Here is a 26310-nt window from a genome sequence, read left to right as displayed (position 1 = left end):
TAGCAATACCGTGCTCCATGAGAATATTTTTAATTATGTTTCTAAAATGAACTTTGGTAATAACATTTCCTCCCACCAAAACAAACAAACAGTATTTGCATTTACAAAGTAGAGAAACACTTAAAAGACTTAAGAATAATTTCAGTGAAGGCAATGCAGTCAGTATTAGCATTTCAGGTTTCACATATAGTACCATACCTTCAGGCATACTATATGCATTTTGTACATCGATACCTAGATCAAGTTCACAAGGGATAACCAATTCTTCACTGAGAAAGACATACCATAGTCCTAGAAGAAACAGGAAGCAAAACAAGAGGAAACTAGCAATAGAATGAGACATATCGGCTTTACATTGTGCCAGGGGAGGTTCAGGTTGGATATTAGGCAACATTTATTCTCAGAAAGAGTGATAATGCATTGGAACAGGCTGCCCAGGGAGGAGGTAAAGCCACCATTCCCAGAGGTGCTCAAGAGAGGTGCAGATGTGGCACTGAGTGTCATGGTTTAGTGGGCAGGGGTTGGTGGCTGAACTTCTTTTCCATCCTTTATGATTCTATAAGAGCAGAATGTTTCCAGAACTTTATAGCAGAGATCATCATAACCTACACCAGACAGTAAGTCTTCTGTTGCACAGTCAAAACTTTCCATTCCCTGTCAATTCACCTGTGAATACCCTTCTCTTTTCCACTTTATGCCTTCTAAGAGATGTTCAAGTTCTGCAATTTTGTTAAAGACAATTTCCCAAAGCTCTCTGGTGTCTTAGTAAAATATGGTGAAGTAACACAAAGCTAAAAGAAAAATCAATTCCTGCTTGGTATAATTTTTTCTTGTGTCTCAATGGTACTGTAACAATCAATGTATAACATCATATACAGTCAGTAACATTCCTTAAGTATCATTAATAGAGATAGTGCCTTTTTTTTTTCTTCTCTTTTAAACAACACAATTCTGGCACAAGTTAGATGTTATCCTTAAAAACTGTTTTGGAATGGGCATACAGTTTTCTATTAGTGTGAGAATATACCAAGCCATCACGAAACACAGGCAGATAAAAGAACAAACAAAATAATCCAGCTCTTTTAGAGCCTCTATTTGCATCAGAAAAGAAAGCTTTAAAGGGAGACAAGTCAATATGCTATGTTAGACATTCTTTCCAAAAACATTTCCAGAAGCATTTTGTCATTTTTTTCATTCACTATTTTGTCTTCGGGAAGCACACTGGCACTCTGCAGCATATCATTCAAACCATTCTATACCAGTGTGCTTTAGATTCATAAGTCTTTCCATTTTCAGCATGTGCTTAATGGACCTGAGGAAAAAAAAAAACTTAAATCCAAGTAATTTCCCCTTAGTTTTATTTCCATTAGGAAGGATTTCACAGCAAGCGAAAAAAGAAGCTGTTCCAGAGATGGCCATTTACAACAGCTGAATAGGATTATTTTAATTAAAAGAATGTTCTGCACTATGAAAACAAAAACATAAAGTTGCTATTATTGGAGATACTTCAGGAACATATCTGTATCCCACGTCAACTCTAAGATGTTTTTATTGATCAAGCACATCTTCGTTAAGAAGACATGAATACTGTCCCTATTATAGTGAAAACAAGCTGTAACAGCTACGGTTCCACCTCTGTTTCTGATGAGAACTTATTTAAAGCCATTCTAGAGATTCTTCATTATTACTTTAAAGCAGTAATTGTTTTGTCTTTTAACTTCTTTAACTGTCATTGAACTGTTTTCATTCATAACTAACCATACTCCTTAACTGCTGCTTTGTTTGTTACCTTATTTTTCATGGCATCTTGCATTCCAGGATGTGAAGATGTGAAAACACAAAGATGAGGACTCTCAATTTCATACAGATCTCCAAAAAAAGCAAGCTAACATTAAAAAGTTTGTTTGCAATCTGGCTCCACCATGTCTACATTATACCAGCTTTTGACTGCAATGCTGAAGAGCTTTAATTAGAAGCATCAAATTCTACTCAGGAAGTAAATTTGAACCACACAATTTAATTTTTAATTCTCTTCCCCAAACATGTCTGTAACCATCCAAAACATTTTTTTTATCATCCTACAAAATTAATAGCAGCTAACATATGGAATCCCTGTCTATATATAGTCAAAAACACTATTACTACAGGTAAAAAAAAAAAAGGTCACTTTAAAAGAGCATGAATTGAAGGACAGTATAAGCCAGCTTTCAGATCGTGCTTATAGTGGTAAAATAAGAGAAGATAAAACATTCTCTCACTACCACATCAGCGTTTCTGAAGCATAGTCTGGTTACATCTCTTGGGATATATCCCAGAATTGCAAGCAAGTCAACCTCAGTTGAGTTTGCTAACTGTTAACTACACTCCCAAAGTTACCTATAATTCATGCACTTAACTCAGAACTGGATGGACGGCACTGACTTGTTATAATTTTTAATCTTTATTGAAAAACAGGAGACCAATTCATAGTCTTTATTTGGGAGGATATCTCTTATTTCAGTAGCCTTTCAGTACGGCTCTGCAGCCACAGGGGATAATTTGACTGTTTGCTGTAGGATGCATTTGTACTGCTGACTGCTGTAGTGGAAGAGAAGGTTATTACTAGTCAACATGGATTCACCAAGGGGAAATCATGCTTGACCAATCTGGTACCCTTCTGTGATGTCATGAACAGCTAGGTAGATAGGGGAGAGCGGTGGATGTTGCATACTTTGACTTCAGCAAGGCTTTTGACACTGTCTCCCACAACATTCTCATAGGCAAGCTTAGGAAGTGTGGGATAGATGAGTGGACAGCAAGGTGGATTGAGAACCGGCTGACTGGCAGAGCTCAGAGGCTTGTGATCAGTGGTGTAGTGTCTAGTTGGAGGCCTGTAGCTAGCGGTGTTCCCCAAGAGTCATTACGGGGTCCAGCCTTGCTCAACATCCTCATCAATAACCTGGTTGAAGGGATAGAATGCACCCTCAGCAAGATCACTGATTATACAAAGCTGGGAGGAGTGGCTGACCAGAAAGCTGTGCTTTCAGTCAGCAAGACCTGGACAGGCTGAAGAGTTGGGCAGAGAAGACCCTGGTGAGATTCAGCAAGGGCAAGTGCAGAGTCCTACACCTGAGGAGGAATAACCATACACATCAACGTAGGTTAGGGGCTGACCTAAGAGAGGAGCTCTGCAGAGAAGGACCTGGGTGTCCTGGTGGACAGCAGGCTGGCCATGAGCCAGCAGTGTGCCCTTGTGGCCAAGAAGGCCAAAAGTATCCTGAGGTGAATGAAAAGGAGCATGGTCAGCCAATCAAGGGAGGTTCTCCTCCCTCTCTGCTCTACCCTGGTCAAGCCACATCTTGGGTACTGCATCCAGTTCCAGGCTCTCTGGTTCAAGAAAGACAGGGAACTTGTGGAGAGAGTCCAGTGGAGGGACACAAGGATAATGAGGACCTGGAGCATTCCCCTTATGGGAAAGGCTGAGAGACCTGGGACTGTTTACCCTGGAGAAAAGGGGGGAGCTTATCAACACTTAAAAATACCCAAAGGACAGGAGTCAAGTGGGTGGGGCCAGGCTTTTTTCAGTGGTGCCCAGAAACAGAACAAGGGGCAGCGGGCACAGATTGGAACAGGGGGAGTTCCATAAAAACATAAGGAAAAAAAAACTTCTTTGAGGGTGACAGAACACTGGAGAGGTTGTATCTCCAGAGTCTTTTTCTCTGGAGATATGCAAGACCCGCCTGCATGACTTCCTGTGCACCTACTGTAGGTAACTTGCTTTAGTAGGGGGTTAGACTAGATCATCTCCAGAGGTCCCTTCCAACCCCTACAATTCTGTGATTAACTCTTACAAAGAGCCATAAGAATCAAAAAGAAGAGATCAGACTGCTAATATACAGTATGTAAAAATATTTAGGAAAATAACAGCTACCCATTTTAAGAATACAGGTCAATGGAAAAGGAAAGAACATGAAATTTAACTTTTCCACAAACATTTCAGCAATAGTAGAAATTAATAAGAATCTCAAAACCGAATTATTAATTAAAAGAACATCATGCAGTATTTGGATACCACAAAATCGCTACATTGAGTTCAAATTAAGCAAAAGAGTGATTTCAAACTTACAGAAAGTAAATATTGCAATAGTAACTCTGTTAACTACCATGTCACTGTGTGCTGCCATTGCTTGGTCTTCTCAGAGTCCCACTTTCAGTCAGGATCTTTACAACATTTGGAATATCCATTCCTTTGTTAAAGGTAAAGAAAACGAAAGAAAAAAAATTAGTGCTTTGATGATACAACATTTAAAAGCACAAGTTATACTGAAACATTTAGACTGATGACATGAGTTTGGAGCTCTTCTTATTAAGTGCAAAATACCCTGTTACCAACCAAAACGCACTATGTAGTTGCCTAGAAACTATAAACCATATTCCTATGAACAGCTGCACTGTTTCAGTTAAGGGTATGTCTAGCCCCCTATAGTCCGTCACTGACTTTCAAAGATAATAGAATCATAGAATGGTTTGGGACCTTTAAGATCATCTAGTTCCAACCCCCCTGCTATAGGCAGGGATGCCTCCCTCTAGACCAGGTTGCTCACAGCCCCATCCAGCCTGGCCTTGAATGCTTCCAGGGAGGGGGCACCCACAGCCTCTCTGGGCAACCTGTTCCAGTGTCTCACTACCCTCACAGTAAAGAATTTCTTCCTAATATCTGGTCTAAATCTATCCTCTTCCAGTTTGAAGCCATTTCTCCTCATCCTGTCGCTACATCTGCAGCTGATAATTAGGAAGGCATTACCAGAAGTGCTCTGTTTTATCACTGTACCAGTAAGTCAATGGTCACTCCTGAGCACAAGCAATAAGTTTATGTTGCTCTGATGAAAGTGATGGCCATTACTTAGGGGAAGGGAGGGGAGTAGTATAAGAAACACAGGAACAGCTCAAGTGGTAAAAACCACTCAGTGGCAATAACCAAATGCTAAGGGAAAAATAAGAACAGGGCAAGTATGTCTGAAGTCTGGAGGGTTTTGAGAATATTACATTCTCCCAGCCTCAGTTCTTCTTTAGAGCAGGTAATTTTCCAAGTCTGCTATGGCAAACTTTTCAGTAATGCTCAGTGGGCCTCACACTGTCTGACCCAGACAGAAAAGACAAGAAATCATGTGATATTTTAATAACCACAGCACCCTTTTGTAAGGTGTTCTGTAGATCATCCACCTATTCCATGGAGAATCATCTTTCTGACCATGTTGAAATCAGGCTCCCTCTATACTCTAAGTTTAGGAATCTGTTATTTCCTATGTCTTTTGATCCATAACTGTCATCTCCACCCACTCGTGATTTTACAGATCACTTATAACTTCAGTCATCTCTCTTCCAGGTCAAAAGCAGTTCTAGTTTTCTATTGCTTCTTACATGGAAAATGTTCCCATATCTTGTAGTTTTCTCTAAACTTTTGCAGCTTTAATGTCCTTTATACGATATAAGGGAAATAGAACTGTAAGCTCTACTCCAGATATATACCAGGCATGTGTTTATGCAGTAACAAAATAATGACTTTCATCTTGCTTTTCATTCTTTCCTTAATTCTTTGTATTCAGTTTGTTCTTCTGACTAGGAAGTTGTTAGTCCCACTGATCCAATGAGGAGTATTTTAACTTCTTCTGTCAACCAACATTTTAAATGCTTTGAATAATGTAATCACAAAATTTTGTCATCCAGACACTCATCCCTTTTTCCAGGTCATTTAAACTGCACAGTCCTTACGCACAGGATCACAGTTCTACTGGGACCTCCTTAAGCTGTAAAAAAATAATTGCCCATTCGCTACCTGATTATTTTTTAAACAGTGCAAAGACCACCTCCTTTTCCCACAACCATTTAGTTCTATTAGAAGCCTCTGATCTGTCGAAAGTATCTATAAAAAGCTTCCTGGAATTCCAAACTGACAGTACAAACTGGATAACCTTATCTGACTCCTTTGCTGTCCTGTTTCAAAAAATCTCTAGGAAGTCTATATAGAAGAATTTTCTTTTTCATCTGTAACACCATCACTCTGAGTAGATCACATTTATCCAGATGTCCACTACATTCCACCCTGCTTTTCTAAGTAGTTTCTATTCACCTCTTCAACAGAAGGTATTTTCAAAGATCTCCTAGAACCCTGTACTGCCTCTGCACAAAATGGAATTAACTTTCTCAGCAGCCCACACGGTGCTGTGTTTTGGATTTGTGTCTAAAACAATGCTGATAATACAGCAGTGTTATTGCTCTTGCTAAAGACAGCTTTCACAGTGCCAAGGCTCTCCCATTTTCTCTCCACTCACTACCCTCTCACAGTGAGTAAGCCGACGGTGGGCAAGAGACTGAGAGTGGACACAGCCAGGAGAGCTGACCCCACCTGGCCAAAGGGATATTCCACACCATCTAACATCATGCTCAGCAATAAGAATGTGTGGAGATGAGAGAGGTGGGGGATGTTGTTCCTTTTCCCCTCCCCTTTCTGTCACTCAAAAAACTGCCTTTATTGTGACTCACATGCTTTCTAACTTTCTTTCTCTCATTTCCCTGTCCTGCTGTGGAGTAAGCAAGCAGTTGTGTTCACGTATAAATAAAATGGAACCACATTTGTCACCCACACATTTTGTGATACAAAAGAACTCTAATGGAATAAATCACAACTATCAGTAACTTAACCACTTTGTTCTGGAAGTCCCTAGTTCCTCCTCTGCCCCCCTAGGACCAAGTGATAATCACAGAAGAGGTCTAACAATTTTAACAGTTTGCTAATTCCGTGGATTTACATTGTCAATTTGTTCCTGAACTTCCTTTCCAGACATACTCTGCTGTGTTGCATGTGCACACGCTTCCACAAGGAAGCTATGGCACTGACTGCAATCTCTCTGGTTTCTTCCACAGTGAGTAATCAGACAAAGCTTAAGCTTCTCTACAGTGTACTGATCTTCACTACTCTTTTTTTTCCACTCTGACAAACCTGCACAGTCTCAGAAGCTTAGAAATGTAAAAGGGAAACAGCCTCCCTAATATCTCAAAGTTCTTTGCCCCATATAATTACTAACGTTTCACATAGCTAACAAGATTGTTATGTGCATTTTCATATGCGTTTGTGTCTTCAAGAACACATGAAATACCTCTGAAAGCCGGATTTGTGGCCGCTATTTTATGTAGAGTAGCAGTAACTTCCTCAACATCCATATTTCTTACGCTGTTCAAAAATTCAGTGGTGACATTGTTCTCATATGCTGTGTCCAAAGAGCCAGTTGAAAAGTTTTGCAGTTCATCTTCCTCATTTATTGATAAGGACTTTTTAGCTGAACGGCTGCTTGAATAGTCTTAAAGAAAAAAAATACTGTTTTTCAGCTAAAGAAGATTCTGAAGAGTCTTCATTACTTATAACTTTTCAAAACAAACATTTTCAGTCTAGCACAGACGCATCATTAGTGAGGCCCGCATCCAACTTCACTAATAACATTTTCACACAAATGAAGAGGCAGGAATGATTTCCATTTACAGAAAATCCTGGAGGAGCACAGGTGGCAGGGGTGGGTGAAAGCTCCTTCCATTATCACTTACAAAAAGTAACTAATAGTTCAAATTCTTTCATATTGCAAGTAATTGCATTTTTTGTTATTAGCATTGTATTAACTGAGGTCTTCAGAAGTTAAGCTTTACGGAAAAGAAAACTGCCACTGTAAAGAAAAACGATACTAAATAGATACACTAGTACTCTGGGCATATTTATCTCCAAATTTAGGACAGTACTTCCTACCACACTGTATGAAAAATAATAATTTGTTTATACTGAGAAGGAAATCCTCTCGCAGAAATCCAAGATTTTTTTTTTTTTTTTTTTTTTTTTAAGATTCATCAGAAGTACTGAAGTCAAGCAGTGGTAACATGCAAATTTTGAACAGAACTTTCCACTGTCTACAACATAACTTTGTTTATGCTAACCATCTTGCTTGGACTAGACCTGCATTAAGCCTCTTCTCCACCAAAAACAGAAAAAGTTGTGCCAAAAAGAAACAAAATGAGCTATACTTTGAAAGCCTCTTTAGAAAGAGTTGCTGTTAAACAGAGGAAAATCGGAACTGATCATACAGTTAGAGTAAGATGAATGCTTATTAATAGGCTGCCTTTTCTATACATCTGTAGAGGATAAAAAAAAGATCTATTAATCTAAGCTACTTGGCTTTATTCTGCTTTTAAGCCCTACTTTTAGAGAAGCAGATAAAGCAGCTTTCTGGAATTTAATCTTAACTAGTATTTAGATTAAAGCAATTCAAGACCATTACGCTAACATTACCAGTATCAGAATCACTAATATCTGCAGAAGTCAGCTCAGATTGTTGTGTAGAACATTCCAATGCTTCTTCTCCATTACGTTCATTATCTAAGAGGTCCTACAAGTTTGAAAAAAGTTGTGTTCAGCACTTCATCAAAACAAAACCCTAAAATGACAAAATGCTACATTTTAGTGACCACAAAAACAGATGACACATCACTATTTCTGCTACTAAATTTGAAAAACAAAGGGTTATTTGAAAATCATATAGATGGCAATGAATTTCTATGCACACATTGTTCATGGCATCTGTCTGTATCTAAAAAGCACTATTTTAAGCCAATTGTTCCTTACAGAACCTAATTCTCAGCCTGCCAGATCAAAAAAGCAAGTGTTGTAAACTCAGTGGATTTAAAAAAAAAAGTCTGTTGAAAGATCGTGGTTCAGGATATTCAACAGTCTATGAGTAGGACCAAACCAAAAACTGTATAAGAAAGGAAACTGATGTCAATACTGTTAGATTACACAGTGAATGAAGTACAGGGCAAGGCTGGGAAAGGAAATACAGAACAAGACTGTCAGGGAGGTCAGAAGAGAAAACCAAAGGTTGGGATTGAAAAGGGGTGAATTAGAAGAAAAACTTAGATGCAAGGGAAAACATAATACAAGGGATAAAATGAATTTTGGTTTCCTTAAAAAATTTAATTTAAAAAGCACCTTTGAAGACAAAGCATTGAGACTCCTCAACAGAAAAGCTGCGAGTTTATCCTGTCATCACTTCAAAAATTCTTCAAGCATATAATAGCCAAAACTTTCAATACATTTGCCATGGCAATTTTAACTGTAAGTAAACCATCCGTAATAACAAAAATGCCTCATTGCACAATTTTCTAGATTTGTAGAACCAATCTCATTACTTTTTTTGATGCAGCTTGCTGACGATATTCCACCAATGCCTCTGTGAGAGTCTGTGTGACTTTTAGGATAAAAGCAGCATCATCTTCATTCAGTATCTCAAAACTTTGCTGGAAAAAAAAAATCCACAACTCAAAATTTTTTGTCTATGAAAGATACAAGTATCACAACGTATAAATAAATAAATAATAAAAATATAATAATAAAAAATAAGAATAAAATAAAATAAATAATAAAAATAATAATAAACCATTTTATTATGTATTTCTATCCTTCTGTCAGGTACGGCTGTAGTTACAAAGTAAGTAAAATTCTTATTTGTAATCCCAGAAACCACAGTAGGAGGGGAGAAATGGAAGAAGGTCCTAACAGAATACTGCAGCAGCTATCCAAGACAATCATTTGAAAAAGAAATAACCCCAGAATGTTCCTGGAAAAACATGCAGGAAAATGCTTTTCCATAAGTGTTTTGATCTCTTCCTGAGCTATTTGCATTCAAGTGAATGCATACAATTTCCTCCTTGGGGCCAGATAGTCGTGACCCACTTCTCCACAAAGCAGCAAAAAGCCAGAACACTTCTGAACTTGAAGACATACCCCATGGCTATGCTAATAAAGTTCCGCTGAAAATCGTTCCACCAGGCACAACGTAAGCACAGTGTAAAGCAAACCCCTTTAAACACTCCAGACAAAACAAAAAAGGAACCACAAGTAACTAGCACAAATTAATATGCGACAGCATAACAGGGACTAGATCATATTTTTAATGCTAATAGCGCTTGCATCTCCTGTTAAAAACTAGGAGGAAAAAGAGAAATAGATTCAGGCAAGGATGTGTCTGCTATCAGGTAATAAGAAAATTCAATTATTTTAATGATAAAAGCTGAGCATACAGATTTTTCTCACTTAGAAACTATGCAGTAAGAATAATCATAAAAAAAAAAAACCTGGAAATTATTGCATGATATGAAGAGTAGGTCCAGAAAATATACTTGTATTATTATCTTCCACTACATAAGACAACTTTTGTTTCCGAAGAGGAAGAGAAGATTAAAGCAAAAATCAATAGAAACACAAAACGTAGTCTGTGAAAATATGACTGTAAGTGCTAACACTAAACAATTTTCAGTCACAGTCCCAAGAGTCCTCCCCCTGCTGTCAGAGGACAACCTCGCTAAGAAGGAGGATGCCTTGCTAGTAAGGTACAATCTTTACAGTTTCGCTGTTAAAAGGGAAACATATTTTATTTATTTTTTAAGTAAACCCACATTTCATCCCTTGAAAACTGCTTCTTCCCTTTGTTCATATCTCAGATATTTTAGTAATATTAATTACCAACTAACTACTAATTAAGAACTTGATATTGACTAATTACTAATAAAAATGAGTAATTTTTAAGCACTTAGCAATTCTGTGGAAGCTTTTCAAAAATGACATTGCAAGGCTTAAGATGTAATGCTTACCAGGTAACTCAAGAGCTCTTCCTGACTAGTGAACTCTTCAGCAGTTGCCGCAGATGCTTGCTGTTTAACATAAACAACATCTATTAGGTGCACTATTTAGAACTGAAATTTAACAGTAATAATTATTATGGTTATTCTAGATGCTTGCTCTAATTGTGTGCTTGTAAAGAAAACTGTTTTCACAACAAAATCAGAAAAAAAATGTTGTTAAAGCTTTGCTTAGTAACTCATGGGTATCTAGTGGTTGATAATATTATTAATTTGAATAAGCAAGAGCAAACATCATTGCCATATATTAATTATTATCCCAACTATGGGGAACAACCCATTAATGGAAAAATATTCACCTTGACTTCCTCGTTTTCTTCCTGCAGTTGTATATTGGTCTCACATCTTTGGATAGAAAACATACGCTATTTCTTTTACTATATTAAAATAATGCACACAAACACACACATGCACACACACAGACGATCCACTTGGTTGAGCTGTCAAGCAATTGATAACCAGTTTAAATTATTGACACACTACACTGAAAGGTCACTTATTTCCTTGCAGACATTTCAGTGGGCTCAGATATCATCATAAAGTTCATTTATTAGATGTTTTCATCTTGTTGGCTTTGTGTGTAATTAGCTATTACATAAGTTCTACAACACAGAAGGAAAAACACCTTGACATTGGTGGTAAAACCTGTAAGCTTTCTGCATGCATTGCAGAAAGACAAGGCTCCTAATCACAGCACAGTTTTTATCAGTATTTCACAAACTTGTGTTTAAAAAGATTTGGCCAGAATTAAAAAAAAAAAAAAAGTAGCATTTTATAGTGTGGCCACAGAAATACTGACCATAGAAAGACTGATAGGGCATAAATTTATTAGCTCATATTTGCACAGTTCTGCAATTACAGCCTTCCATGATCACAATCACCCAGGACCTGCCCTAACAGCCAGACTAACAAGTGATTTCCTCAAGGATTCCGTTCTTAAAATTTAAAGCACAGAACTGCATAGTTGAGGATCGGCGTCAGGTGAAACCCAGATGTGAATGTCTGAGATTTTATTAGCTCCCTATTTCTGATGTTTTTACAAACTAATTTACTCTCCAGATTAAGAGCTGCTACAGTTCTTTGAAAACCAGACAAACGAATGTAAAGATTTATAAACCTGGACTTGAATTTAATTGCAATTAATCCTTTTCCTTAATGTCTGCCCAAGAGCAAGGCAGAAGTCCTACAAAAAGACATTTGCTCCTTTTACTGCATAACAATAAATAAGCAGAAGGTGCCAGCTCTTCGTGTCTGATAGACATACAACCGGTTTAAAGTTAGGAAATATTCCATAAGAATGTCATTAAAGCAAAGTTACTTAACTAATTATTGGAGCACGAGTCTTAAAACTCATCAATGTGCATATATCCCCTATCAAACACTTTCCCACGGTTCCCGATGTTGTACAAAAAAAACCTGATGTTAAAGACATTCCCCCCACACAAAGGCGGATAATTTAAATTGTAATAAAGCAGTACTGCTATTAATAAAGACAACAAGCAACTTAGTTTCACCATTTTAGAACCATGTACAATACTTAGATTGTTCCTCCAAGAAATCCTTTGTGAGGATTAATCCCCAACGGTTGCAGCTATCTATTGACTATATTTTTCTTTAAAAATTAGTTTGTATACTGTCCTAATCATCTGACACAAACCTGTAACAGAGGGGATTTTTAAATCACTAGGGAACGTTCTTTTTTAATTTGTAATACATCAGGTTAGTGCATTAAGAGTAACACGGTTAAAAAAGCAATCACATCTAGAGGAAATCTGAGGTGAATTTACATACAGGTTTTCTGTTGATGAGGGGAGCTTACAGCCAAGCACACACTTTCAGAAGACACGCATTCTACAACTATAGCACCCACTTATTCTTCACAGCACACTCCACGCAAATCCACTGTAGGCAGTCATCATCTAGAACATTTCATTTTGGGTAATTTAAGGGGTTCAGGGGTGATGGATTTATCTGGTTTTGTTTTACTTTTCAGAACTGTTGCCTTTGCTGCCTTCTTCAGGGTGATTGCCTTTGGTGCTTTCAACAGCCTTGTTAGTTTCAACCTTCTCATCTGGTATTGCCTGGTCTTTCTGACAGTTTTCCTGCTCCTCCTGAACGTTCTTTTCTTCTAAAGACAATAAAAACTAGTATATTTAGTAACAGTTTTCCAAAATTCTAATTTTTTAAGTATTCTTTGCTTGGATTTTTTTTAAAGCAATATTAATAAAAACTGAAGGTGTAAGTAAGGTATCTAAAGAAAGGAAATCAAAAACAGAACCTAAATATCAAATACTTGTGCTATGTGGCTGAACCAAGTCTATATTTCTGACCAGAAACTTTCTGAATGCGAATAAATATAATGCATTTAGACAGCAGCCCACTCCCCCCTCTAGCATTAAGTTTACAACAAGCAGAAACTTCTGATGTTTCTGCCATTACATGGCATTCATTAATTTTAACACTTAATTCTCGTTTTGTTCTCAAGAAAATAATTGTCAGATATTTTAAATGTTCAAAAATATATATCCAATTTACTTTCTTTTTAATTCTCCTTGTGCCCTAAACAAACAGACTGGCCTGCAGCTCATCCCAGCTTGTTGTTTTTTTTTTATCCTGACACTGAAGAATGGTCAGTATGTTCAAAAAGAACCTGGGCCCCTTGCTCCAAAAATAAAGTAAAAGCAAAAGTTCTGCTTATGAATCCTGTTTCTGTTCTAAAGTAACCATCTATAGCAACTTTAAGTAAACCTGGACAGTTTACTTCTCTAGGATTATACTTCCTGCCTGCCAGACCCCAAACACATCCACACACTGCGCAAATACAACATCAACGGCAGAGCATTGCTATTGAAGCCATAAACAAGTACATACTGAGTAAATAATTCATGCAGCGGTACAAGTTTAAAAAACAAACACACAAAACCCCTGTTCTCTGACCTTGAATCAGATCTGGCAATTTTCCATCCTTATTTTTACAGTCTGTTCCTTCTTCATTACTAAGTGACGTATCCACATGCTGAACTTTAGCTTTTGAAGGGCTATCATCTGCATTAGGATCTAAACAAACATACTTGAAACATAGCAAGAGGGACAACATCTTGATAGAAGTTAAAAGGAAATTATTTATAGTGGTTCTGAAAGTGCACTTGAATTTTAACTAGCACTGTTTCAGTGCATTATTAGTTACAAACATTAAGTTTGTATGCGTTATTATGTGACAACATATAAAAGATTAACTAAAAGTTTTAAATATTTTATATCCCGGTTACAATTGCACACAAATCTCTTTATAAAAAGAATTAAATATCATAAAACATAGTAGAATGCTACACCACGTGCAAAATTAGACTCATTAACTGAAAGGATTCTGAATAGGATTTAACTTATTTCAGAACTCCTTCCTAGATTCGAAATGGATAACCTTCCTCTTTAGAGTATGACATTGCTAATTGAGATCATGATAGAAATAATCTTCACATTACTTCTACTGGGATATTTTAAGACGCACCTTACATATTAATACACATTAAAATTAGTTCATCAGTTTTAATCCAAGTCTCCATGCAAGTCTGAAAACCAGAGTTCTGTAATGATCCTTATCCGTTTTCTAGAACGGCACACAACTGTACTGTCTGTCCACCCAGATGGTATCGCACAAGTTGTGGAAGTCTAAACTGAGTGGAGAAGTCTCACAGATACCGTGTTCCTACAGCTTTCTGAACACCAATGGCTGGCAGAACTGAAGGTTTCCTTCCACAGGTGAGAGACTTACACCTGGCTTTCTGGACTGCTTGGTAAATGTACACATTGAGCTCCAACCTGCTCCTTCCGCCCAGTGCCCCAGAATGCCTCTGAGTAGCTGGCACTGGAGAGACTACAGTTGTTAGCAGTTAAAATAAATAAATGTTTCTGCAAAACGAGGAAGACTTTTTAGTATTGTGGATGAGGGGGAGAATGGAAAGAGGGAGAGAGAACAGACATAAACAACAGGTCTCTCTAGTTGCCCGTGGAGAAAAAAAAACTTGTTCATCCAACATATTTTCAGTACAATAGACCTTACAAAACACAGCTAAGAACATATGCACACAAGGTCATTCTGACCAAATCTTTCAATCTGCCCTGAAATAAAGCCGTCTTAGATCAAAACAAGTTTACCCGAGTTAGAAATGTACAATTTACATCCCAGTGAGTGCACTTACATTCTTGCCATCTCTTCCTGATTATCGGAGCTTCTACAACAACCTAAAAAATACAAATAATTATTATAAATTATAAAACAAAATAATATCTATTATAAAATAATATATAATAATATATAATTATAAAATAATTATTACAAGTAAGACCAGTCATGTTAGGTATTTTGCAGATAAAATCTTAAGTATCTCATTAAATACTTATTTGTATTGGTATGACCATTAACATTACATGCAACAGTGTAAAATCCTGAGTAGATATTCAAAATAAAATATAAAGTAGTTGTTTCAGAAACATACATCAATGAAATTAATAACAGGTTATGCACTCTATACTTCAAAGTTCCTTAAATCAAGGATGATTTTGTTATGAACGCAATTAAACTTTTTTTCTTTTTTCCAGAGACAACCTATAAAATATAAATGGCATCAGTTATTTCTATACCCATCAAGAAAAATCTGAAAATAAACATACATATGTATGTTATTTCCATAATCACACTGGAAAAGTATTAATCACATTTTACTGATTTGCTTGCAAACAATAATATCCTGTGTGCAAACAAATTCCAGATGCAAGAACCTACGACTCTGCCAAAAGCCAGACCTTGCATAATTTAACAAGATTTTGGTCCTGTACAAAAAGAATACTTATTAGTATTAGCTCTTGCCAAGAAGCACTGTTTAACAAGCATGCTGTTGACAGACATTGAAATCTGTACAAATTTAAGGTATAGCATAAAGACTGATAAGCACCTGAATCAAGTTGTTTTTTTAAACATTGTTGGGGTATAAACAACAACTGAAAGCAATATGACAATAACTTCTTAAGAACATGCTTCTAATAGCACTGCCCCTTGACAATGTGTGCTCATGGTGCTCCTATGATGCCAGGCCATAGCTGAGAACCCCAAATCCACCTGCAAGTTTCCACTCCTTACTTTTTTTTTTTTTAAAACCTGGTTCTTTCGTCAACTGCCACAGGATGCCAGCAAAGCACAAACTCATTTGGGAAAGTATAAAAGACAATTTCCTAGCAGCAATGAAACAAGTTATTTTGCACACACAACTGGGAATTGATTACATATTAACATAGATATTCTGTATATTGTGCTCCCTACAGTTGCGTTTCTGTGGACTCAGGTAGCTCAAATATTATTTCAGACAAGAGAAATTCTTATAATGAGAACGACCAATGGAAAATTGCATCCGGGGTACTCTTTAGAGGAACATTAAGAAGATGAAAGTACTTGTAATAAAGGTTAAAAAGAACTTCAAAAGTTTTCCTATCATCCTAAGCGTATCCACCCACCATAAAAGAAATAACTTTCAGTTTATTTATAATCATATACATTCTGAAATTCTTAAAGAAATGTACCTTTAATTGTTTTCTTCCTTCTTTCTTCTCAATTGTTAATGCAACTTGCCTAACTTTTCTGTTCAGTTCAGAGCCTTTACCCTTAACTTCATCCGATTCTGCTATCTCAGGATAATGTTGTTTCTAGATAAGTAAGGAAATGCAAATTGTAAGTCACACTTTACCCCATGCAACTTTTTCAAGATCTAGAACAGCTAATACTGATGGAGAAAAATCAACTTGTATATATACAAAACAGAACATATTAAAATGTTTGGATACACAATTGCAGAAAAATTGAGCGGACCGAAGCCAAATCTTCTCAAAGCAAGCTCAGCACTCAAATCTGAACTGGTTGCACAGGGCTCCGTCCATTCGGTCTTGAAAAGCACTGAAGACAGAGATTGCACAATCTTTCTGGACTACCTGCTCCAATGTTTGACTGTCCTCATAGTGAAAATCTTATGTCGGGCAGGAAATTTCCCTTCTAGAATTTATATTCCTGCCAGGCATCTCCACAAAGGGCTTGATTCTGTCTTATTAACAGCCTCCCCTGAGGTACTGAAGGACCAGATGCTCCTGCAGCTTTTTCTTCTCCAATCTGAACAAGCCCAACTATCTCAGTTTCTCCTCAAAGGAGGAGTGCTTCAGCTCTCTCATCATCTCGGCAGCTCTCCACTGGACTTGCTCAATCTCATCAGTAACTCCCTTGTTTGCAGGAGCACAAAACTAGACTATTCTAGATACAGCCTAACAAATAAAGGGAAAACAGAAATAATCACTTCCCTTGATCTACTGGCTATACCCTTGTTAGCACCGCTGAGTTTGCTGTTAACATCCATTGATGCCAAGGTACACTACTTAGTCATCTGTAGATTACTGGCCACAAGGAACCTAGTTCTTATTCAGAACTAGCCTGTCCCACTAGGGTTAATACATCCCAGGTGCATGAATTAAATGTTATTCTCGCTGAAATATTATTACTATGCTTTACAGTATTTAAGAATATAACACAGATGCAGTAATATTCAGAACTGAAGAAAACAGTTCAAAGCTAACAAGAAATACAAGAGCTAATAGCATGAAAACCATCAATGCAAGTCTCACTGAGCACATCCAGATGAGTTAATGAACAAAGCCAGCATGATGTATAAGAAGGACATCATTGCAGAATCAATGCAATATGTCTCGTAACATTAGCTTCTGAAAGATGGAACAATTTCTTCATTGATCCAGTTCTTTAAAATATATTTTTTAATTAAAAATCTACTTGTAGTCAATTATGGCTGTGGATTTCATTATTGGCATTACTGGTCATACAAAATAAGCTGACAACTCAGTGTCAGCAACATCCAGGCATACATATTATCGATGAGTTGAATTATAAATCCACTTTTTAGAAAACAAATCAATTTGCACACTCATAGCCTAAATATATAAAAGCTTCTGTAAAAACATAACAGCTTAAAAAAATGTTTTTTTTAATTAAAAAATACAATTTTCAAATTCTCTAGTTAAACAAAACAAAATCTACATCAACAAAACAAAACTATTTTAAAGTAAAATCTTACCAGATATGCCAGTCTGTGCTTGGAGCCACAAACATGCATGAACATGTTGCTCAGTCCTGTTTTACAGTGGCACAGTTGACACTCATAGAGAAAAGGAATATTGTCTTTTGATCGATATTCAATTATATAATTAAGTCCTGTATTGATTTAAAAAAAAAAAAAAGAAAGAAAGAAAGTTAGGAAATGTGATGTTTGCTGAAACAATTTGTTCTATATTTTGGAGCTTAAGAAACAAATAATCAGTGCTAGCTACAAAAGTGATACTAACGGAAACTATCAAAACTGCATGTCAAATACTGGAATTAAGATTTTCAAAATTACAAGTTACTTTATCTTTTGGCTGTCCTGTCTTCCAGAATTCCTCAACACAAAGACATAAAATGTCTTGAAGATGCCTTATGTTTACCACATAGAACTTGACACAATGGAAAAAAAATTGACTTAAAAATTAATGACAACTTTAAAAAAAAAAAAGGATTCAGAAAGGAATTTATTTCTCTAAACATTTTAATACATGCCACTGTAGTTATTTTTCCTGTCCACTCTATTCTCCCCCTCTTCCACAGGATGGGCTGCTACGTTAGAAGAAAATGGAAAGACACTTTGACTTAAATGAGTGCTACTATTATACCACCTTAGATTGTTTCCAGACCACAAGAACATTCCACATTAAATCCAATAGTTTTGTTACTAAGATCTGTCCCTCTCATACCATACCACTAGGTACTCAATGTACATTCAATAGAATTACATAATGTGTAATAAAGGCTTACATTTTAAAAATAACTCAATACTCTTCAAAGATAAACATTATACAAGCAAGCAATTACACTATTAAGAACTCTCACCAAGTGCAGGTTCTGAATCTTTACATGTATTAAGCTGTTCTTCCAAGGTCTGTCCATGATACCTTTCTGGTTTAGTCTGCACTGTAAGATAAAATTGCTTTATGTAATCTCCCATTACAAGCCCACCAGTCAGCCTTCATAGCCTCAAGTCATCACAAAATTTCAAAAGGAAACAAAGTCCTCACTCCAAACTCTGGCCCAGAGAACACCCGCTAAGTAATTCACATGTAAGTGAATCCCTGCTTACAATGGGCCCCACATCACAAATCGAGTCAGCTATCGAGTAACGTAACCCCTGAAGTCCTATTTTCACTTTCTGAAATACCTAGCTTGCAACTATTGTTCTAGGTGGTATTATAAAAGGTACTGCAGATCAGAAATAAAATTGATAGAAATGAACTTCAAATGACCTTTTGTGGTTCAGACATCTGTACCTCAAAACATTTTATTTTGCCTTTTTCTTTTTTTTTTTTTTTTGGAGGGGGGTGATGATAGGTATAGGGAGGGGCATTAAACACTCTTACCATAATCAGGAAGCTTTACAGGTGCTTTCACTCGGTCCCCTGTGCCACTCACAGTTTTAACTAAAACACAAAAGAAAATTAAACCATAAAACTCACAAGTGAAAATTACAACGTGATGTTTTTAGCAAAAGAAAAAAAAAAGGAGACAAGGCACATTCATACCAAGCAACAACAAATGTCTTTATTAATACAATGAAGCAGGCAGAGGAAGACCAACTCAACCACTAGCTATCTCACAGCATGGGGATAAGCACATATCACAAAATTATATTCTTAAAGAGTGGCTTGAATTGTACGTAATTTTGGCAGTAATTTAGTTTGTATAGAAGGCAATCTGCAGCAAGGGAAAAGTCCGATTGATTCTCTGCAATGCAAATATCTCTTATTCTATAATTAAGAAAGCTTCATTTCATAAATTTCAGGTCTTCTTTAATCTAATACACCACAGCAGTTCAGTTTAAATCCACTGAACTTGAGACAAACCTCTTGCTTCCCAGGGCACTCGATTCAGCCCACAGCCTGCCCACCTTTTTTAAAAGCTCTGCAGCTACCTCCTCCCCAGTCAGATATTCTTTCTTTCCGCATATGGCATGTGATAGTGTTGGAGCTGCAGAACCTTAAGAAAACTATGACAGAAGTAATAAACTCATAATATGAGTCGTTCACTGTACAAAGCTGTAAATATATTTCGGTGCATCACGAAGTAGCAGAATAGCTATAGCTATGCCCTCATTCCTAGTGGAACTAGACCTGTGCATAAAAAACTGGAAAAATTGTAATGATAAATCAAACCGATTAAAGTCCTTTTCTTCAGCTAATTATTAAGATCATAGAATCATAGAACAGTTTCGATTGGAGGGGACCCCTAAGATCAACTAGTTCCAACTCCCCTGCTGTAGGCAGGGACATCTCCCTCTAGACCAGGTTGCTCACAGCCCCATCCAGCCTGGCCTTGAATGCTTCCAGGGAGGGGGCATCCACAGCCTCCCAGGGCAACCAGTTCCAGTGTCTCACCACCCTCACAGTGAAGAATTTCTTCCTGATACCTAGTCTAAATCTACCCTCTTCCAGTTTAAAACCATTTCCCCTCATCCTATTGCTACATGCCCTTATAAAAAGACCCTCCCCAGCTTTTCTGTAGGACCCTTCAGGTACTGGAAGGCCACTATAAGGTCCCCTCCAGAGCTTTCTTATCTCTAGGCTGAAGAGCCCCAGCTCTCTCAGCCTGTTCTGGTAGGGGAGATGCTTCAGCCCTCTGATCATCTTCATGGCTCTTCTCTGGACCTGCTCCAGCAGCTCCATGTCCTTCTTGTGCTGGGGGCCCCAGAACTGAACATACTACCGAGGGGTTAATAAGCTCTTTTAAAAACCAAATAAAAAGTGTGCACTGAGTAAGTACATACTTTGGGAAGCACAATTTTTTTTAAATGTATTTTAAATCTTGAAGGTCTCAAATTCTTTGAGATTTCTCAAAATGCTAATGTAGGTGTTCATCAGTATTGTAGCCAAATCATTTTAATAAACTTTTCTCACATTATTATTTGTTTCTGTAAGATTATACAATTTCATCACTAAAGAACACAGGATAGGTCTTAAAGCACAAATCTTGAGAAAGCCTTTTCTTTTTTGTTCCTCTAAATTGGGGCAGGCTGAAAGGTGCATCTATAAAACAAAATAAGAAGTAAAAAATCTTGCACTTACCAATGCCGTGAGCCTTCAGGGCTTCTTCAACCTAAAACCACCAATGAAGGAAAAAAAGTCACTTACGATTCAAAAAATAGCAATGCTGAAGTTTCATCATCAATAAAGGAAGTTAGATTAACACTAACACTCTAGATCACCCCAAGAAAATTATCTTACACTAAAAAAAGATAACTAGGCAAAAATATGTACATGATTTAAATACTTCCATTCTGGACTAATTAACAGTCCTATATTCTCCAAAATTCTGATGTATTCTGTTTACTAATCCAAAATACAAGACACAAAGTTTCATACACCTTTTCTGATGGTATTAACGTACAAAGAAAAAAAAAAAACCGTATTCTACTGTTAAATAAATCTAGAAAATCTGACAGAAGTTGCACTCAAAAACTGGTCTTACCTTCTTGTGCTTGAATCCGAGGAAGTGAGTCTGCAAGTTTAATGCGGAAGCACACCAGATTTTGCAAATCTAGGTTAAAGAGCAGAAGTATTTCTAGCACTGCACATAAGCCAGCAGAAAAAAAATAATGCCACTGATGTCAAAACAAATCACTTCTGCAATCAAAATGTCAACATAGATAAGCTCTACAAAAGTACTATTCTTTAAAGACAAATCAAAGCCTCATCTAAAACCTTTCCTCATGAGGTTACAAGACCACCAAAATAACCATGTAATTAAAAGGAATATCCACATCACATGAAAGTCACTAGAACTCTGCAGCTATCTCACGGCACATTCTTGTGCGTATAAAGAAAGACTGATCCAACATTTCCCTACATCCTATCAACTGAACCAGAAGGAAGGCACGATTGTTACAAGCCAATACATGTGTGTAAGAGGAACCAGCTCTGCTCAGCGCAGCCCCCAGACTAAGCCACTTGCACTCTGACCCGTTTGAGACCCGCCTCACTTGCAAGCATATGAAGTTTTTCAGTCACAGCTGGTTTATTTCCAAGTATTTCCTCCTCATCTAAAAAAACACCAAGATGCTTAAAAGCAGCAGCAATAAACCTGAAAACTAGATAAATTAGGATTTTTTTTTTAATCAAGAGCTGCAGTATAATCTTCCACTTTAAAAGAGAGCCTTTATTTAGAAACATTTTAATAATAATTTTTTAATAAATAAAATTGTCTTGGGTGTCCAGAAACACACCAAAGTCAAACATGCTGAAACCAGCAAAATAAGTTTGACTCCAGTGCCATTTAAGGAGAGAGAAAAAAGACCCTAGAAAACCTGAAATGAAGTGAAATGAATCAGCAGGGATCTTTAGACCGACCCAGAACATCCACATGAAGGGCTCTAAGAACAAAAGATGTCTTAATGTATCCACCTATTTCCTCCATCAAGGCAGCAGCAAATGATCTTTAGAACAAAAGACAAGTTCAAGGCTCTTAAACAACTTCCTAACACCCGGCTCCTGACATGCCTATGAATTTTTGCATTCCTGCTCCCTGAATCCTTTTAAGAGGATAGTTCTGTGATCCTGATCTTCACTGAACTTGCAAAGCGATGCAAGGCTAAACCAACACTGTCTGTTTTATTGTAGGAAATTACCAGGTTTGCTGTGTCATACTACAGAGCGACTGTAAATCAGCAAAGAATTGAGCTGGGCTAAAGGAAAGGCAGGAGCCAAAGCACCCAAGAGACATGGAGGTGCATGGTTTAACACTCAAAGTCTGGCGACCACAATGACAGGGTGAGGCCTGGGGTAAAACCAGAAGAGCAACCACACCTCTATATCAAACACTGGCCTCAACCCCTACATTTCTTTAATTAACAACACAACAAGATTCATTAGATGCCCTTTAGCACAGGATACGTGACCCAGTCCCAACTCCTCAACAGTTTAAATCTAGTCCTTTTGTCAACAATTTGTTGAGATGAGATGCTCTGCTGTCTTTAGTGGAATGATGGGTCCAACTGTGGACTATAGAACAGGTAGAGACAGCTGAAGAAAGGGAGAGGTCATGCAAGACTGGAGAACAGGACTGGGTGTAGGTACAGTAGGTGTCCTCTGGTCAATAACAAGAACTGCTCCACACAGGGCAGGTCGGATAAGACTGTAGCTATGCCTCTGTCACTCCATTTGCCTTCAGCTGCCTCCACTAACCTTATCTATGCATAACCATGTGCGGCCTGGTACTTATGTCAAGAGCCTGAGCTATGACCAGAACTTGTTAAGGAACAGAGAAGTGGCACCCCTGGCAAAAACACGGCAACCACAAAACTGTGTGATAATTAACCTAGGAACAATCCTTCACATTCTGGGGAACTGAAAATGGGGTCTTAAGGAACCAACGGAAGTTTCTCTGCTTTTCAGCAGAGTCAAGCATTTTTCACACCCCTGCTTAATACCACATATATGCACAGCTTGCTTAGAAAACATTTGATAAATTGCACTGGTGCACTTGATCTGTGTCAGTGAAGTGCACCATAGTCACTGTCTTTTCACTGAGTAAAACAAACCAGAGAAGGGATGGGACACTGACTCATCCTCCTTTCCCCACTGGCAGGCACACCTCTTTCAGCAAGGAATTGCACCTCTTTTACTTTGTAGACAATACCCCGGTGAATCGTTAATATAGCTTAATTAATTAATGTCTAGCCTTAAGATATTTTAGCACCAATGCAGCTAGTGTATTTATCAACAGCACTACTGAATCTGTTTTACACGCTGCGTCAATAAACTATCAACCATTCAACTTTGCAAATCCGTTTCAATGAAAATCCCTGAGAGGTTCTAAAAAGCAAACACTGACTCTGGTAAGGGCTATACATAATCCTTTAGACATAAACAACTGACCAAGTTTGGGACTAAGACTGGGCCTAGCCGCATCCAGACTCGTCTTGGAGAAGGAGCTTAGAAAGCAAGGGGGGAGGGGGCTTTCTCCTGTCGGCCTTGTGACTCAACAGGAGAGCTTCCCCAGCCAGCCAAGCATCAGACTCTATCCATAAAATCTTATTTATATACCTGTCCTGTCAAGTAGAGAAATCTATTTTGAGAAGGGAACTCCTATTACACCTTCTTGAACATCATTAAAAGCAATAACCGACCTTAAACTAAGAAACGATGCTTGTGTTAACGAGTTCTGTATTTGTAGAACACGTAGCAGCAAGACCTCACAGTTACTGTAACTTGGGATTCTGAAGTTCATAGCAGCCTCTGAAAATATTTTCTGTTCAAGTTTTGAAAAAATAGTGCAACTTTTAAAGTTGTGAGCTTATAAGGATCACACAAAGTGAACAATGTGGAACAGAGAACACATAGCAAACACTTGCAAGAACATTAAAAAATGCTACTAAGGAAAGCTGACGTGGGTTACAAATGGAAATACTTCATAACTGAGTAGAAGAGAGGCGAACCAGCAACCTAGCACTGCCAGAAGCCAGTGTGAACACAGCTATTGTTTTCATTGGTATTCTCAAGGCGTAGAGCTGGCACAGTAATTGAAATTCCCTTGTCTAATTTGAATTCAAACCAACACACCTCAGCAAGTTTTTTCAAGATACCGAAAAATGGCAAATACATTTGTAACAAGGAAAGGTAACAGCAAGGAACCTGCATCACCAGGCTTCAGCTAGCAGCTAAAGACACCTTAGTCTCTCATTTACTGCCAGACCCTGTGTACTACATGCACTCCTAGCAGAATGCCATTACAGAATCTCAGAACATACTCAGTTGGAAGGGACGTGTAAAGACCATTGAATCCATCTCCTGGCTCCACACAGGAACACTCAAAACTCAAGCCCTATGTCTGAGAGTGCTGTCCAGACACTCCTTGAACTCCAGCAGCTTGGGGCCGTGCCCACTGCCCAGGGCAGCCTGTTCCATGCCCACTGCCCTCTGGTGCAGAACCTTTCCCTAACCCCAACCTGATCAGCTCTATGCTGTTCCCTTGGGTTCTATCATTGGTCAGCTACAGACCTTCTCAAAAATGAATTCACCACGTAAACAGAGAATAGCACTGGGAGTCAGCTTGAGGAAGCCCAGTACTAGCAGCAAGTAAACACAAGAAAAAAGGTCACTGCGACACAGCACTGCTCTGAAAACCCCACTAGTTGTACAAAATCACTGTTCTGCACCGATTCCTGCCAGGCAATGCATGTCAGCCTTCAGCCACTCTGTGATCCTGTACTAACATCGAGATGTTTCCTTCCTTCTGACAAAGGAAGTAGGTGAGGAAAGAAATATCCGTTTTGAAACACGGTCAAAGATTTCCAAGAAGAAGAAAAAATACTGGTTCTGCAACAATTTTCTTCAGTATTTAAAAAAAATAAGAAACAAAACCCAAAACAGTGCATACTCGGTTTGGTTCAGTTTTGTTCTAGCAGAGTTATGTTGCATTAGTTACAGTTCTCAGCGAGCAATACTTACATTACAGTAGAAAGGGTTCACCTGCTTCTTTATCTCCGCCTCGGGGTCCATAGCCGCCCTTTAGATGACACAGTAGCTCTGGGAAGACTACAGAAAGATGGCAAACTGTTATTTCAGCGCCAGGAAACCATCCACTCCGCGCATCCAAGCGTTACGCATATTCCAATTTTAACTCGCGCCTCGTCCTCAGCGGCATTAAGCCTCTAAACCTCCGGGCTGACGGCGGTATTTTTAGTACGAGTGCCACGGAAAGAAACAATTCCTCCCCCGAAGCTTCCTTTGAGCAGCACAAAGCCCCCAGAAGGTCCCACGCGCCCCCGAAGCAGAACAAAGCCGAACTATTCCCAACGTCCCCACGTTCCCCGAGGCCGAACGGCGTCTCCAGAGAACGAGGGGCCTCGGCCACCCTTCCCGGCAGGGACGGTGCCCAGGACGCCGGCCTTACCGCCGGCCCCCCAGCTCCCGCAGCCAGCGCGGCGCGGCCGTCTCCTCCCGCGGGGCCGCTCGTACTCAAGCAGCGGCGGGGCCCCGGCCCACCGCCTCCCCCGGCGGCCGCTGGGAGCGCTGCTGAACGGCCGCCGGGCGCTGTCGGAGGTAAAGCCCGGCCAGGGGCCGAGCCCCAACGTGGCGAAAGGGGCTGGGGTGCCGCCGGGGCCGCGAGCCCCCTCGACACCTTTTGGCAGCGCCGCGCCCTCCTCGCCCCGCGCCCCCTCTCTTCCCCCGTAGGGTCGGCGTGCCGCGCGGGGCCGCACCCGCCGCCCGCTTCCTCCGGGAAGGCGGCGATCCAGCGCGGGCTTTGCGGGGAGCTGCGGAGCGGCTGCGAGCTGCCGGCGGCTGGGAGCAGAGCGGGGCGGGGGCGGCGGCGCTTTGTTACCGGCCCGGGGGAAGCGGCGCGCGTCCTCGCCGCACGGCGCGGCCTCGGCGGGAGCGGGGAAACGGCGCACGGCCTCCATCCCTCCATCCTTCCCTCCATCCCTCCGCGGTAGATGTTGCTGAAACCGTGTGTCAGCTGCAGCC

General features: G+C 38.9%; 2 protein-coding genes across 5 annotated transcripts in view; both read right to left on the bottom strand.

Moving 5' to 3' along the window:
• TEX10 (testis expressed 10) overlaps positions 1 to 4123 on the bottom strand; it is a 50956-nt gene extending 46833 nt beyond the window's left edge. Inside the window, exon 1 of the mRNA XM_021389215.1 lies at positions 4106 to 4123. The gene's annotated coding sequence lies outside the window, so the exon portion shown is untranslated. The remainder of the gene's footprint in view (positions 1 to 4105) is intronic.
• Positions 15 to 26304, bottom strand: LOC110395099. Of its 4 annotated transcripts, none has more exons than XM_021389221.1 (17): positions 26168 to 26304; positions 25294 to 25380; positions 21317 to 21385; positions 20914 to 20944; positions 19213 to 19272; positions 18689 to 18769; positions 17841 to 17977; positions 16291 to 16413; positions 14916 to 14958; positions 13654 to 13773; positions 12703 to 12844; positions 11016 to 11061; positions 10669 to 10728; positions 9208 to 9315; positions 8312 to 8408; positions 7137 to 7337; positions 15 to 4226 (listed from the first exon to the last, which is right to left on the bottom strand). In XM_021389221.1, the coding sequence occupies exons 2-17, from the start codon at positions 25342 to 25344 to the stop codon at positions 4147 to 4149; spliced, it is 1449 nt and encodes a 482-aa protein (XP_021244896.1). In that variant the 5' UTR covers positions 25345 to 25380; positions 26168 to 26304; the 3' UTR covers positions 15 to 4146. The 4 variants fall into 4 exon arrangements, 3 of the variants coding, with proteins under 3 accessions (XP_021244896.1, XP_021244897.1, XP_021244895.1); XM_021389222.1 differs by lacking the exon at positions 26168 to 26304 and adding an exon at positions 26046 to 26070; XM_021389220.1 differs by lacking the exon at positions 26168 to 26304 and adding an exon at positions 25739 to 25876 and having other exon boundaries at positions 895 to 4226.

Source organism: Numida meleagris, chromosome 2 (assembly GCF_002078875.1).
Source record: "Numida meleagris isolate 19003 breed g44 Domestic line chromosome 2, NumMel1.0, whole genome shotgun sequence".
In the NCBI taxonomy this organism is placed as follows: Eukaryota; Metazoa; Chordata; class Aves; order Galliformes; family Numididae; genus Numida; species Numida meleagris.
Note: the sequence above shows the minus strand (reverse complement) of the source record. Positions and strands in the feature narration are given on the sequence as shown.

Bases quoted from the DNA above. Each gene is read 5' to 3' on its own strand.
- LOC110395099 (XM_021389221.1), bottom strand. From the start codon at position 25,344: ATGGACCCCGAGGCGGAGATAAAGAAGCAGGTGAACCCTTTCTACTGT. The intron at 11,062-12,702 runs GTAAAACAAAAC...TTCTATCCAAAG, and splicing joins AAAGGCAACAGTTCTGAAAA to ATGTGAGACCAATATACAAC. The intron at 4,227-7,136 runs GTATTTCATGTG...CCTTTAACAAAG, and splicing joins CACAAATCCGGCTTTCAGAG to GAATGGATATTCCAAATGTT.